Genomic DNA, 12,729 nt, shown 5'->3' on the forward strand with positions numbered 1-12,729 from the left:
AACACCATGTCCTGTTGGGTCTTTGCATCCCGCACTATTCCCAGTTCTGTTTGATAAGTGCTCCCGGCAGCCAAGACCAATCTGGCATGGACTCCCTTTCTGGTGACTCATCCTGACAATTGTTCACCACTCTGGGCTCTTTCCTTACTGCTAAGGTGGTGGTAGTAGTCAGGGGCTTCTGGCCCTCTGGTTAGCTTCTGCCAAACATTTAATTTTGTTAGGCTCATGTAGGGAAGGTTTTGGCAGCTTTACGTCAGCCACCTTCTTTAGATTGTTCCTCTTTTTTTTTTTAAAATCAGAGAATTTCTTTTAGTGGGAGGACAAGTTGTGGCTTCCATATGGTAATATGTACTTCTTTTAAGTCAATTCCCAATGGTCCGGGTGCTTCAGCTGCCTTGCACAGCATCTTTTAATCAAAATGGTTTTAATCAATATCACCCCAGTCTGGTCTTGATTCTTTGACGAATTCTACCACCAAGATGTCATTCAAGGTAAAGTGTGGGGATGTCATGTAGTAATGTCATAACATTTCTTTTCTTCTGTTTAAGATTAAATCACCCTTTGTTCTTAACATAGATTCCAACAATAGAGTCATTTCATTGTTGGTAGACCTCTTCAGTGGTATTCGATGCAATTTTCTAGGGAGATTCTTTAGCTTTATTCGGTTCTCTTCTCAGATTATCCTCCAGCATTTCCTTTTTTCCATCCATAGTAAGAAAATCATTCATTCTCTTGTTTATTGGGAGGGTTCTCTTGCAAATCTTGAGATTCCATTCTTCAAGCACAGTCTGGTTCAGTGCACTCAGTGTCACTAGCTTCTACCAATGAGTCACTACATTTGACAATGGTTTCTGTTGAATATACTAGTAATTCAAGATCAATTCCGCCGAGATGTCAATAGACATGTCGTTGAGCTTTTCTGTTGACTTGTCTCTCAGTTTCCACATTTATTTCAGTTCCTTTTTTCCAACACATGGAGCTAATCTTTTTAGCATCATTTTTTTGAGGTGATTGAACTGTTAGCAGCGAGATGGGGTTTTCAAATTTTTAACACATTTCTTGGCTGCATTTGATCTTGGTGGTTTTGGGCCTGGCTTATTTTGGAGTTTCTTGGAAGGCAGGTATTTATCCTGATCAGACGATTTAGTACCTTTGTCAAAAACGGTGTAGTCTTCCTTACTTTACTGGGTTGGATCTCATGCACGTCTGATCGAAGGGCCCACTGGGCATCAGTGTCCTTTATCTAGTGCCTCTCTTAAATGTGCCACCCCCCCCTTCCAGTTGTGAATTTGGAGGCTGGCCCACCTTTTCCTGTACGGTAGTCTCGCCAGATTTCTCTTCCGCCTTTCCCAGTATGGTTTTTCTGACGGACCTTCCTTGAGGGCAGTGGCTCCGGCTTTCTTTTCACCGGTCCCACTTCAGAGGCCCAAGGCTGATCATTTTTTGGTTGTGTAGAAACATGCATGACCCACAGCCATTTTTGGGATTCTAATATCAATTCCAAGAGCGTCAATTTGTTGACCAGTTCCTCCATTGCCAGGTCACAGGCGGTTTTGCCATTGTGATGATTTCTCTGCTTCTACATCTAATCTTGCTTGGGCACTGTAGTGAAGGACTCTAGGCAGATCATTTTTGAATGAATCATGGCCAACAGAGTGGCTTGATCCTTATAGTTCTCATTCAATGTTTTGTACAATTTTATGAACTGGGCAGCGAGATGGACAGTGCCAACATTATGGTCCTCTAAGTTTGCTGCCAGGTGTTCATTTACCAGAGTCTGGGGTGGGGTCACTTTAGGTGAAGAGAGATTCATTCAGAGATGAATCTGATGAGCAAAAGGAGGCAGATGTTAAGGCCCTTTCAGGACCACCTCCTCTAGAATGCAAATGTTGATATAGTTCTGGCAGATAGATTATCTCCTTGCACTCTGGCTACTTTCCCTTCTATCTTTTATTTTCATTGTGTCCTGTAAGCTGCAATATGGGGCTATTGTCTCTTTTGAGCCGTGTTCCTTTTGTGGCAGTTCAGATGATAGTTGGTAACAGCAGCAGACCGTATGGGCCCCTTTGAGCTTTACGATCCAGATTTTCTTGAATAGCTGCTATGTTTTTTGTCAATTGTAGGGCTAAAGTTGGCATAGACAGGTCTTTCCTCTTCACCCCTTTGTGTGCTTCCACTTCCAGGATCCTCAATTCCTCCACAGGTTTGCTTCTGGGGGTGTTTGGGATAGCTTGGTACTCCATTATTTTTAAGGATTTCCACTTCCTCTGTTGCCACGTTTTCCATTTGAGATTGACGGCGTATGTGCTTTGGAGACATAGGAGTATTTGGCTCATTTCTTTGTGTCAGTATTCAGCAGGTCACCTCTAGGGAGATTGACTTCAATGAGAGCACTCCTCTCGTTGCCTTCCTGGGTTTGCCCACGATGCGCGCTTACACTACTTCTGGTAGCAGCATTTCTCGGTTGGTGAAGTCCAGTTGACCTTGGTTAACTTCATTTCGCGGATCCCGACAATTCCCATGGATTCCGATAATTTGGATACTTCAGCTACTTTCCTTAGCTCATTGTCCACCTTGTCTAAATTCTGGTCCTGATCCTGTTCCAATTCTGACACCAGAGGCCATGCCTTGTAGTTTTAGTGGCCGTGTACGTGAGCTCATTGTACTATGGGAGTTTGGCTGAATTGGTATCGGACAGGCTATAGGAATTGAGCTATGTGTGTTAAAATTGAAATCTCTCAAGCAAGAGGTCCGTTCCTCCACTCCAAAGATGTATAGCCTGTGAAGCATAGAAGGATAATGTAGGGTAGAAGGATAATGTAGAGTAGATGCTAACAGAGACTGGAGGCCAAAAGAAGTTGGATTGCGGTCTCAAAGGCCCAGGGCTGCAGTCACCAGCAATCACCAATCCCCAACATGCTTTCTGGTTACTTCCAGGGGTGAAGTAGCAGCTATGTGGTGGTGGAAGGCTAAAGCCCAAAGTCACCGACCCTTTTGCGTGAGTTTGTTATTTATTTGTTGTTATGCTTCCAGATTTTTTTTTTTCCCCCCTACAGTTTGATATAGCACCGGTTGGATGGTAATGTCAGTTGTCTCCAGGAGCCGTCAAGAGCGACCAAAAACAGACTCCTGATCCACTACAAAAACACAAGGTATGTGTACTGGAATTTGTAACTTCCAATACCAACACCAGAACCACACCTCACCTTGTCTCCATCGTATCCGCTTTTTGATGTTCTTTGACCTTGAGGTCGAAATCTGGAGAAGGCAGTGATCACAGCCCTGCACGGACTGCAAAGACTGCTTTGCTCTGCAGGTAGCTGGGGTTTTGAAATGAAGGTCCACCTCCAAAGCAGTCAGCAACAAGAACAGACCGCACACCAAGAGTAGCTGCAAAGACGATGCTACTACGGCTTTTGTCTTACTGAGAATTCCTGGCCTAATGACAGGGCATATTCAAGAGCATGTGAATCCATGCCAGACCCATGGTGGAGAAATGCCCCTTTCTTACTAACCACTCTACAAAAACTCTAGCCTCCACACTTGTGCCCAGCAAACTTGACTTTTTCCTCAAGCCTACTCATTCCTCCCTCTTGTTTTCCGTTCGTTTTGTCCGTCATATTCCCCCCCAAAAAATAAAAAAACACACCACACCTCTTGTTCTCATCTTTCTATTGTACATGCCTCAGCCATTTGTAAAAGCGTTATTTCACGTTATTTTTATTGACCCCCCTGCTGTTAAATAACTACAAATATTTGGAGAGCTGTTGCACTAGGCGAAGATGGCCGCCTAAAAGGAGAGCTCCGCACTGGGAGGCGTTACTTTGATGAAATCCTGAGTTGAACAGAACTCATTTGGCAAGTGGACTTGGTGAATCTGCTTGTAGGTGCCTGCTGCAGCCATCTCCTGAAATCCGTGCACTGAACTTGCTCCGTTCCGGAGCTGTGGGCAGCCTCAGACATCCGGTGACTTCCGGCAGCCCGACCTGGCTGACACTTCCACGGAAACCACTGCCAAGGCAGGGGACGCGCGGCTTGTGTTGGGGAGGGGCCTCAGCCGGCCCATCTCTGATCTTCTGGTGCCGGTCGCGCCTGGGCCCCCGCAGCTCTGAGGAGAGGAGCACCTTCCTGGGTACTGCTGCAGAAGCGGCTCGAGGAGCCTTCCTTGGACCCGGCAGACTGCAGCACGGACTGCTGCAAACCTCGTTCGTCCCTGGATTGTGCTGGTCGGCTCTGCTGTCGCGGGGGGAGGCCGCTGCCAGTGTGGGACACCCGCGGTGGTTCCCCTTCCGCCTGTACACCCGGTGGGGTGGTTCTCCCGCAGCCTTCACGTGCTAACCCGGGATCCATCGGTAAGTCCCTGGGGCTGGGGGGGGGGGCCTCTAGACAAACACCGGGCCCAACATTTTTTCAGATCGGCCGCCCTCCCCCTGGGGATGTAGAGTACCTCGCAGGAGCCTGCCCTACCACACTTGAACACCCACCACACGGTGGGGGTTGGGACCACCCTGAGCCCCCTCAATGAACAATTTTTGAATTTGCCGTGGCCCGAGCCACGGGCGGCGCTGCAACACATTAATGAAGCCAGTAGTGACCACCTGAACACCTAGATATGTGGGGGAACAGTCTTGGAGCACATACAGGTACATTTTAGTTCGCATTAGTGCATCAGTGAGGGGTCACATCCCTCAGCATTGGCTCTGATGTAGGTGGCCCTGAGCGGGCGTGGGTGCTCTGGTCCTCGGACACGCCACCCGTCCTCGGCCAATCGCTGCCCATGTTCTCCCAATTACCTACCATCCCTGCTCCACTTGTTTACCTGTTGCCCTACTGCCACTACTCACTGGCATATCCGAGTCCGCAGAGTCCTGAGACCACAGCACCTCCATAACCTGCTCCGGCACCCCTGGTTCCATACCCTGACCCAGAGTACTGCTGGATTGGTTGTTTCCAGACACTCCCATCTTTGGACACCCCTGTGCGCTGGCACACATACTTCACGTTCTGGTGACTGATTGTCCGCTGGGTCTGCTGCTGCACACCCTGGGTGCCTGCGCTTTGCTGGGGGACCACGGCCCTGCGGGCCAATCAGATCTAGTGAGGTCCTCAGTGAGCGCCCTTGCTCACCCCTCCGGCCATTACCTGTGGTCTTCTCTATTCCCTTGCACGCTTCCTGCATATAATGGCCCCCAGGACCTACGGGCCTGTGCCCAACTCCCATCATGACTAAGGGCGCAAGGGGAGAGGGGAACGTGGGGGGGGAGAAACAAGAGCTCCATCAATATGTTTGCCAAGACACCGTCCAACCAGGCGGTGGAGGAGCCGGAGCCCGCGCTCACCACCTCGGACTCCATAGACTCACAGAAAATGATGGAATATATCTGTGAGGGGTTCACTGCATTACATTCCAAGTTGGATGATATGAATGGCTCCATATCCTCGATTAAAGCGCACATTGAGAAAACTGACAGCAGAGTGGCTGAAATTGAGGCGAGGGTTGATGTCATGGAGGACGATTTGCGCACTCTCTGGGCGGAGGTCTCCTCATTGTCCAGACGGGTGCTGGGCGTAGCCAAAAAGAATGAGGACCTTTAATCGCGCTCCAGATGCAATAACCTTTGCATAATTGGGGTCCCAGAGGACAACATCAAAGAACCCATGGAAGACTTTTTGGAGAGCACTCTACTCACACTGCTCGACTCCCCTTAGGCTCTCGCCACAGTTCGCAATAGAAAGAGCCCATCTAGCCTTATCAGCTAAAGCCAGACCTGGTGCGCCCCCGATCATAGCCAGGATTCTGAACTTTCGTAATCAGGACACCCTACTTAAAGCTGCGAGAGCCAAGGGTGAGCTCTTCCTGGGGTCCTCTAGGATTAATTTATATCCTGATTTTTCTGTTGCGGTTCAACATGAACGCAAAACCTTCATGGCAATCAAAAAACGTCTGTGAGCTGCAGGTTAAATACTCCATGCTATACCCTGCCAAGCTGCGAATCAAGCATTCCAATCAGGTTTTCTTTTTCACAATCCCGGAGGAGGCATCCAGATTTATAGATGAGCCCTTTCCTGGTTAACAGTTTATGGCCACATCACCATGTTGCCACTTGTTACATGTTCAGACACCTATTGGGGGGTGAAGGGGGGTGGTTCCCTGTCCCATGAGGGTAGAGGACCCAGCCATCAGTTATGCGAGTACAGCTCACTCTGCCTTAAGATGTTCTGACCTCCCCGCCACACGTGTCTATGTAATCCTTAGGTTAATGTTTCCAATGCAGATTATCTATCCTTACTGTGCCCCCAGCCCGGAGCATCGCCGCCAGGCCAGCCCATAGGCCCCCAGGCGTTGATGCCATTGGTTTGGATTTGGTTGTTTGGTTATGGGGTTGTCATTGCTCCGATTGGGGGAGGGATGTGGGTTGGAATGGGTGTTATGTTAAAAAAGGCTTGATGTTCACAATGAGGGCGGAGTACAGGGCAATGCCAGGTCAAACTCCAAATGGGGACCTGCTTACATATCCTGGGCTCAAGGCCCCAGATTGCTATCTGGCCGACATACATAGTTTGTCCAGTGCTCCTACTCTGAATGGCGATGATAGTGTACTGCTCATGAGCTGGAATGTGCGGGGGCTGGGTAACCATAAAAAAATGCGGCAGTTGCAATTACATGCTGAGCGCCATGGAGTGAAAATCCTGCTTCAAGAAACACATGCATGTGCTGAACACTGAAAGATTCTCCAAAGGGTGGTGTTCCCAAAGATATTATACCAACTACTCTACCCAGAGTTAGGGGGTTATGACCCTGATCCACAAAAGCCTCAAATTCAACTGTAAATGTTCACAAAACGGACCCAGTGGGTAGATATGTATTGTTCCATGGTTAGCTGCAAAACAAAGAATTGGTGTGGTTGAACATTTATGGCCCCAATATCGATGACCCCGAATTTTACCTTCAATTAGTCTCGATCAGCCAGCTTCCCTATAGTACCGATACTATGGGGGGTTGACTTCAACACAATAGTAGACCTTGACAGATCGGCTCCAGAACCCACCAACTTTCTAGAGCAGCCTATACCATTCTGACATCCCGTCCCCCGGTTGGCCATCGTAGACGTTTGGCGACTGTTACACCCAGAGTCCCGTACATACTCCTATTCTTTAGTCCAGGACTCCCATTAAAGAATTGATAGATGGTTACTCCCATTCCAGAATTGATAGATGGTTGATATCAAATATACAGATTAGAAACGTCTCACTCCAATCAATCCTTCCTAGAACCATGTCTGACCACGCCGCTGTGACCATCTCTCTTTGTTGGGGCCCTGACTACGAAAGGGTGGAAAATGAAACCGTATTCCCTGCTTGATACAGTCTTTGCCTCAGAACTAGAGGCTGCCATCGAAGACTTCTTCGAGACCAATACCAATTAGGTCCCCACGCACTCTGCTCTGTGGGAAACATTTAAAGTGTACATTAGGGGCATCGCCATCTCCAAGGAAAACGGCATGCTGAGAGTAATCCAGGGGGATATCCGGAAAAGCGAGGCAGTCCTTGCATCCCTCGAGTCTCAATGCGCTCTCGTTCAATCTCCGGACATCTTAGCGTCTCTTGGTCTGGAATGGGATGTGTTCTGATCCCATGCAGAGCACGAGGTGAAATTTCTTGATAACCCCCAGCTCGCGAGAAAATACGGGGAGGGCAAGAGACCAGGCCGTGTTTTAGCCAGACTCATCCGCCGCGAGTTTGATTCCCCCCAACATCCCAGCCATTGAGAGAACTGATGGTACCCTAGCCACACTCCCGCAGGATATCAACACTGAGTTCTTGGCTTTTCACAAAGCCCTCTACTCCGAGAGCGCCCCTATGGCTGAGATCTACGCCTTCCTGGACAGCCTTCCCCTTTCTGTCCTCTCCTATGAGACGGATAGCTCCCTTGAGAGACAGTGCACTAAAGAGTAATTCTTAGAGGCTATAGACTCGCTGTCAGCCGGCGGGCTCGGATGGCCTTCCAGTAGAATTGTATAAACGCTTCAAGCCACTCCCAATTTCTCACCTGATGGCCCTTTGGGGTGAGGCCTGCGAAGTGGGTATGCTCCCTCCCTCTCTCCGAGAAGCTATAATAACAGTCCTTCTCAAACCTGGCAAACTCCCTACCCAATGCGGATCATATTGCCCCCAATCATAAATTAACTGCAACGTAAAAATGTTCACAAAATTGCTAGCCTCACGCTTAGCCCCCTACATGCCACATATCCATCATAATCAAGCGGGATTTATCCTGGGACGATCCACTTCCCTGAACCTGAGGCGTCTATTTAATATCAGTAGAATCAGCCCAAACGTGCAAGCAGTTGCTGGAGCACTGGACATGCAGAAGGCCTTTGACTCAGTGTTGTGGCTGTATCTTTGGCGGGTTCTCGAAAAATGCAAAGTCAGACCCAGGTTTCATTCTTGGGTTTGATTACTCTATTCCAACCCGGTGGCTAAGGTCTGTACTGAGGCCAGATCCTCCCCTCTATTACGAGTTGCTAGAGGCACGAGGCAGGGCTGCCCATTCTCTGCCTTAATTTTTGCTATAGCCAGGGAACCAATCGCGGACAGGATACGCCAGTGCCATGCATGCAGGGGGCTGCGAACAGCGGGGTCAAGCCGATATGATTTCTTTATATGCTGATGACACCCTGCTCTATATCCGTTCCCCTTCTGTTAATCTTGCCCCGATACTGGAGGATGTCGCCCATTTTTGGCGCATCTCTGGGCTAAAGGTAAACTGCTCCAAATCTACACTGTTCCCGCTCACTGATAGCACGCTTCCCCCTCCTGATCTTATGGGGTTCACTTGGTCCCAGTCAAACTTCACTTACCTCGGTATAGAAGTTACTCACTTGCCCTGCGACATTGAGAATTACCAGAAATACCTTACGAAACTCACTGAAAAGGCTTCTAGCTGGACGAGACTCCCAATCTCCTTTGCTGGCCGGATCGGGATCCTAAAGATGGTGGTACGCCCACAACTGTTATATAAGCTCATCAACTCACCCCTTTGGCCAGGAGATGGTTTCTTCCAAGCGCTAACTCGGACCATTAAAACCTTTGTGGCACTCTGGGGCAGTTCGATTAAAACTTGCGACGGAATCCTCCACTCTCCATGGGAGTGGTCAATGCCCCTGATTTTCTCAAATACTGGCTAGTGGCACATTTCGCCTCTCACTGGTTCAACACACAGGACCCTCCTCCCAATGTCAGACTTGAGAGGATGGCAGTCAGTGACCAGGATGTCCGTTCTTTAATCCAGTCTACCCTGCCGGCCATGTTAGAGTCGCTGGACCCTGTTAGTACCTCTCTGTCCCTCTCCAAAACCTGGAAACTACTAGGCATTCCACTGCAACTTGCCTCTATGGAACTTCCTCCCTGGGGTCCCATGCCTACCATTATCCATCACACGCCGCTGGGTTGCATTGGGCTATGAATCAATCTGCGACACCTTCGAAAATTATAACTTTACTGAGTGGCCGGACCTACCACCCGCCCTTAGACAAAAGCCATCCGCGTGGCTTCAATATTCATCCCTCCAGAAAGCTCTCAAAATCAGATACCCTGACTTCCCCGCATTACCTCCCGACGACCCAGTTGTCACGGAATTATGCGACTTCAACTCCTTTAGAGGAAAGCTAACTATACACCCTGTTGCAAACCAGTACAACCCCCCCTTTGACAAACTGAAACGCAAATGGGCGGAGGACTTGGAGATAGAAATGTCCGACAACCGCTGGAAACAAATGTGTGCGCGCACTCACAATGTGTCCTACAAAAGGTACCATTTTACTCAGATCAGGTTACACCACATGTCAAGGGACCATTCCCCCAGATGCCCCAAGTGCGGAACTGACAACGCCACATATATACACATGCTCTGGTCCTGTCCTAAACTTGTGCAGTACTGGGAAGCGGTATGTACTACTGTGGCAGCTATTCTGGACTGTATAATCGCCCCCTCCCCATTATTGTGTCTCTTCCATGATTTCCCTGGTCTGGGTCGCGACTCCAAAAAGCTGGCTGGACTTTGTATGCTGTTGGCTGTCCATTGCATCTTACAAAATGCTGGCTTCGCCCTGTTCCCCCCCCCCTCACATATGCAGTTGCTTGGAGCGGTAACCTGGGCATCGGACACAGAAGAGGCCTGGTCTAACCAGCAGCCGACACATTCAAGGCCCAGGAATATCTGGCTGAAGTTTTGTTCCTATCTGGCACCTGCTGACACAGACTGAAGATGCATCCCAGGCACCCTGTTCCTCCAGATCTACTGGCCCGCTGTATTTTCCACACTTATTACCCTAGAGCCAAAAAACAATGTTATGACTTATTGATATGAATCGTAATTCGTCAATGCTTGCCCCGGTTGGGCCTCTGCCTGTACTCTTGTGACATGAAGCTGAAAAAAGGTTTTAAAAAAAAAAAAAGAAAGAACAAAAAATATTAGGTGCATACTGTAGAGCCCCCCCCAGCTTTAAGTACTAACCTGCACAAGCAAGCAGACTCACTTATTTACCAAGACCAAATAAATTAACAGGGAAAATGCATTTCAGACACTCCACTTGCAAAGCTACAGAGAACAAGCCTAACACTGGGTTCTAAAGTCTTTTACTCCATTGCTAGCTTAGATCCGCAGGAACCCTCATGCAGGAGTGCATCTTGATCCTTAAGACACCTAAAGCGCACGTTACAATTTTGCAAACCAAACCTGCTGCGGTGAGGAGATGCTGCAAACTCTTCCCAAACTCCGTGGGCTTTATACAAGTGGGTAGCATTTCAGAGCTTCCTGCAAAGTGGAAAAGAACCTCATGGCCTTCCCCAAAGGAGTGCTGGGGAAGAGAAGATACATTGGACATACATGTTCCTCTTATTTGGGCAAAGCCATGTGGTCTTCACTGCAGATCCAGCAGATACAGGTGTACATTCTCATCTGCAAAGCACTAGTTCAATCAGAAGGTAGTCTTTACAGCCACATCAGAAAACGTGGACCTAGTAGAGCTCTCATCTTTACACAAACATGGATATTTTACCCTGCAGGATAAAGAGATAACCTACACTACTCGCTCCCCCCACCCCCAAGAAAACCAAAAAATGAACGAAATGAAGAAAAAAAAAAAAACACCATAATGGCGATTGATGCTAAAGGTGTTGTCGTGCATCAAGAAAGTTCTCATCTACTATATTGTGAAGTGCTAGTAGATTGCGTTTCCAAAGTGCACATGTATTCACTTTGCACGAATACAATTAATCCAGCATATGCACCCATACAATACAAAAAGGTGCGTTACCTATATTGATGTCTCCCACCGTGGCTTGTTTGTAAAGCCCATACAGCTCCTTCAGTTCATCATCTGTTGGTCTTGTTTTGACCTTCTTCACATCTTCAGCATACTGGTCAAACTCAGCCTGAATAATATATACACACATTAAAAGAGAATACCCATGTTCTAACCAACCACATTACATTCATTTTATAACTCCATGTCTGTTAGTTTGACATTAGCTGCTGAATGGCGTAATCCCTCAGGTTGGATATTATGTGGCACTTAAACACAATCTACAAGCAGAGCATTGGCGTACAGCCAAAGAGATGGTATGTGAAGCAGGACACTGCTGTTGGGTGATACCCACCCTTTGACTGCCCATGCAAACCCATTCAGATACACTACCTGCCCTTCACCACCCAAAATCCATCCTCCTGGCATCAGAGCTACCGCCATCAAGCAGCAATACATTTTGTGCTTCGTGTTCTCAGCAGACTTCTGAGAGTTTAAAAAAATGTTGAACACCCACAGTAAAACGTTCATCCTCTCCTCTGACCCATCTCCTCACCTTCATGCCCCCCACAATCTTTGCTTGACCTCCATGAGTCCCTTTTCCAAGCCACCCCTTCTTATGCCCTGCCACCACCGTTTTCCTGTCCCCTTCACAACTCCGAGAAATGGACAGACCAGTAGTCTCATAAAACTGGAAGAAATTGCCACGGATTGTAAACCGTCTGGCCCAGGAGACTTGTGATAAGCTTTTGCAAATGGTCTCAATTGTTCCCTCATGGTCACCTGGGGATGCATAGAGGTCGTTGAAGAGGGAACACCCATTGCAGCGCTAGAGTTTCTCAATCCTCCCCGTGCTTTAATTCTAGACAATTCTGCTGTTGCCCACCTTATTATGTCTTGCGCCCACTGCTTTAGTCGCAGTCCCTTGGGGCTTTTCCATGTAATCGCCAATATGCGCAACACCAAGTACAGTAAGAATTTTGCCCTGTTCGATTGTTTCCTTTTCACCCTGGGAGGAGCCCCAGCAGACAAACACGAGGTGTACATTCTAATTGCCTGCATAGCAGAGCATTGATCTTCCCCAATCACCAGTAGGCCTCCATGTTCGGACATGACCAGACCGTATGCCAAAAGTCAGCTGCCTCTCCTTCACATCTCGGGCAGGTGTGTGGGATTTTCTCATTTATCATATGCAGCTTCTGTGGCGTCATATATAACCAGTGTACGATGCTGAATTGAATTAATTTAAATCGTGCATTGCGTGACACTTTGGTGATCCCGGTGTATATCTTTACCCATGTTTTGTCCTCCGATTGTGTTTTCAAGTCCCGATCCCACTTTTCTTTAATCTTAAGGGGGGTGCGTGTCTCGCTCTCTTGATGTGCCATATATAGCCTTGTAATTGCGTGCCTCGCCTATTGAG

The 12,729-nt window shown here is 48.2% G+C and overlaps 1 protein-coding gene across 1 annotated transcript in view; it reads right to left on the minus strand.

The window, feature by feature from the left end:
- Positions 1 to 12,729, minus strand: part of ACBD7 (acyl-CoA binding domain containing 7) — a 130,448-nt gene that overhangs the window by 26,175 nt on the left and 91,544 nt on the right. The window contains exon 2 of the mRNA XM_069648396.1: positions 11,319 to 11,436. Coding sequence (XP_069504497.1) covers positions 11,319 to 11,436 — 118 coding nt within the window. The remainder of the gene's footprint in view (positions 1 to 11,318; positions 11,437 to 12,729) is intronic.

Source organism: Ambystoma mexicanum, chromosome 2q (genome assembly GCF_040938575.1).
Source record: "Ambystoma mexicanum isolate Mex_15411 chromosome 2q, UKY_AmexF1_1, whole genome shotgun sequence".
Lineage (NCBI taxonomy): Eukaryota > Metazoa > Chordata > Amphibia > Caudata > Ambystomatidae > Ambystoma > Ambystoma mexicanum.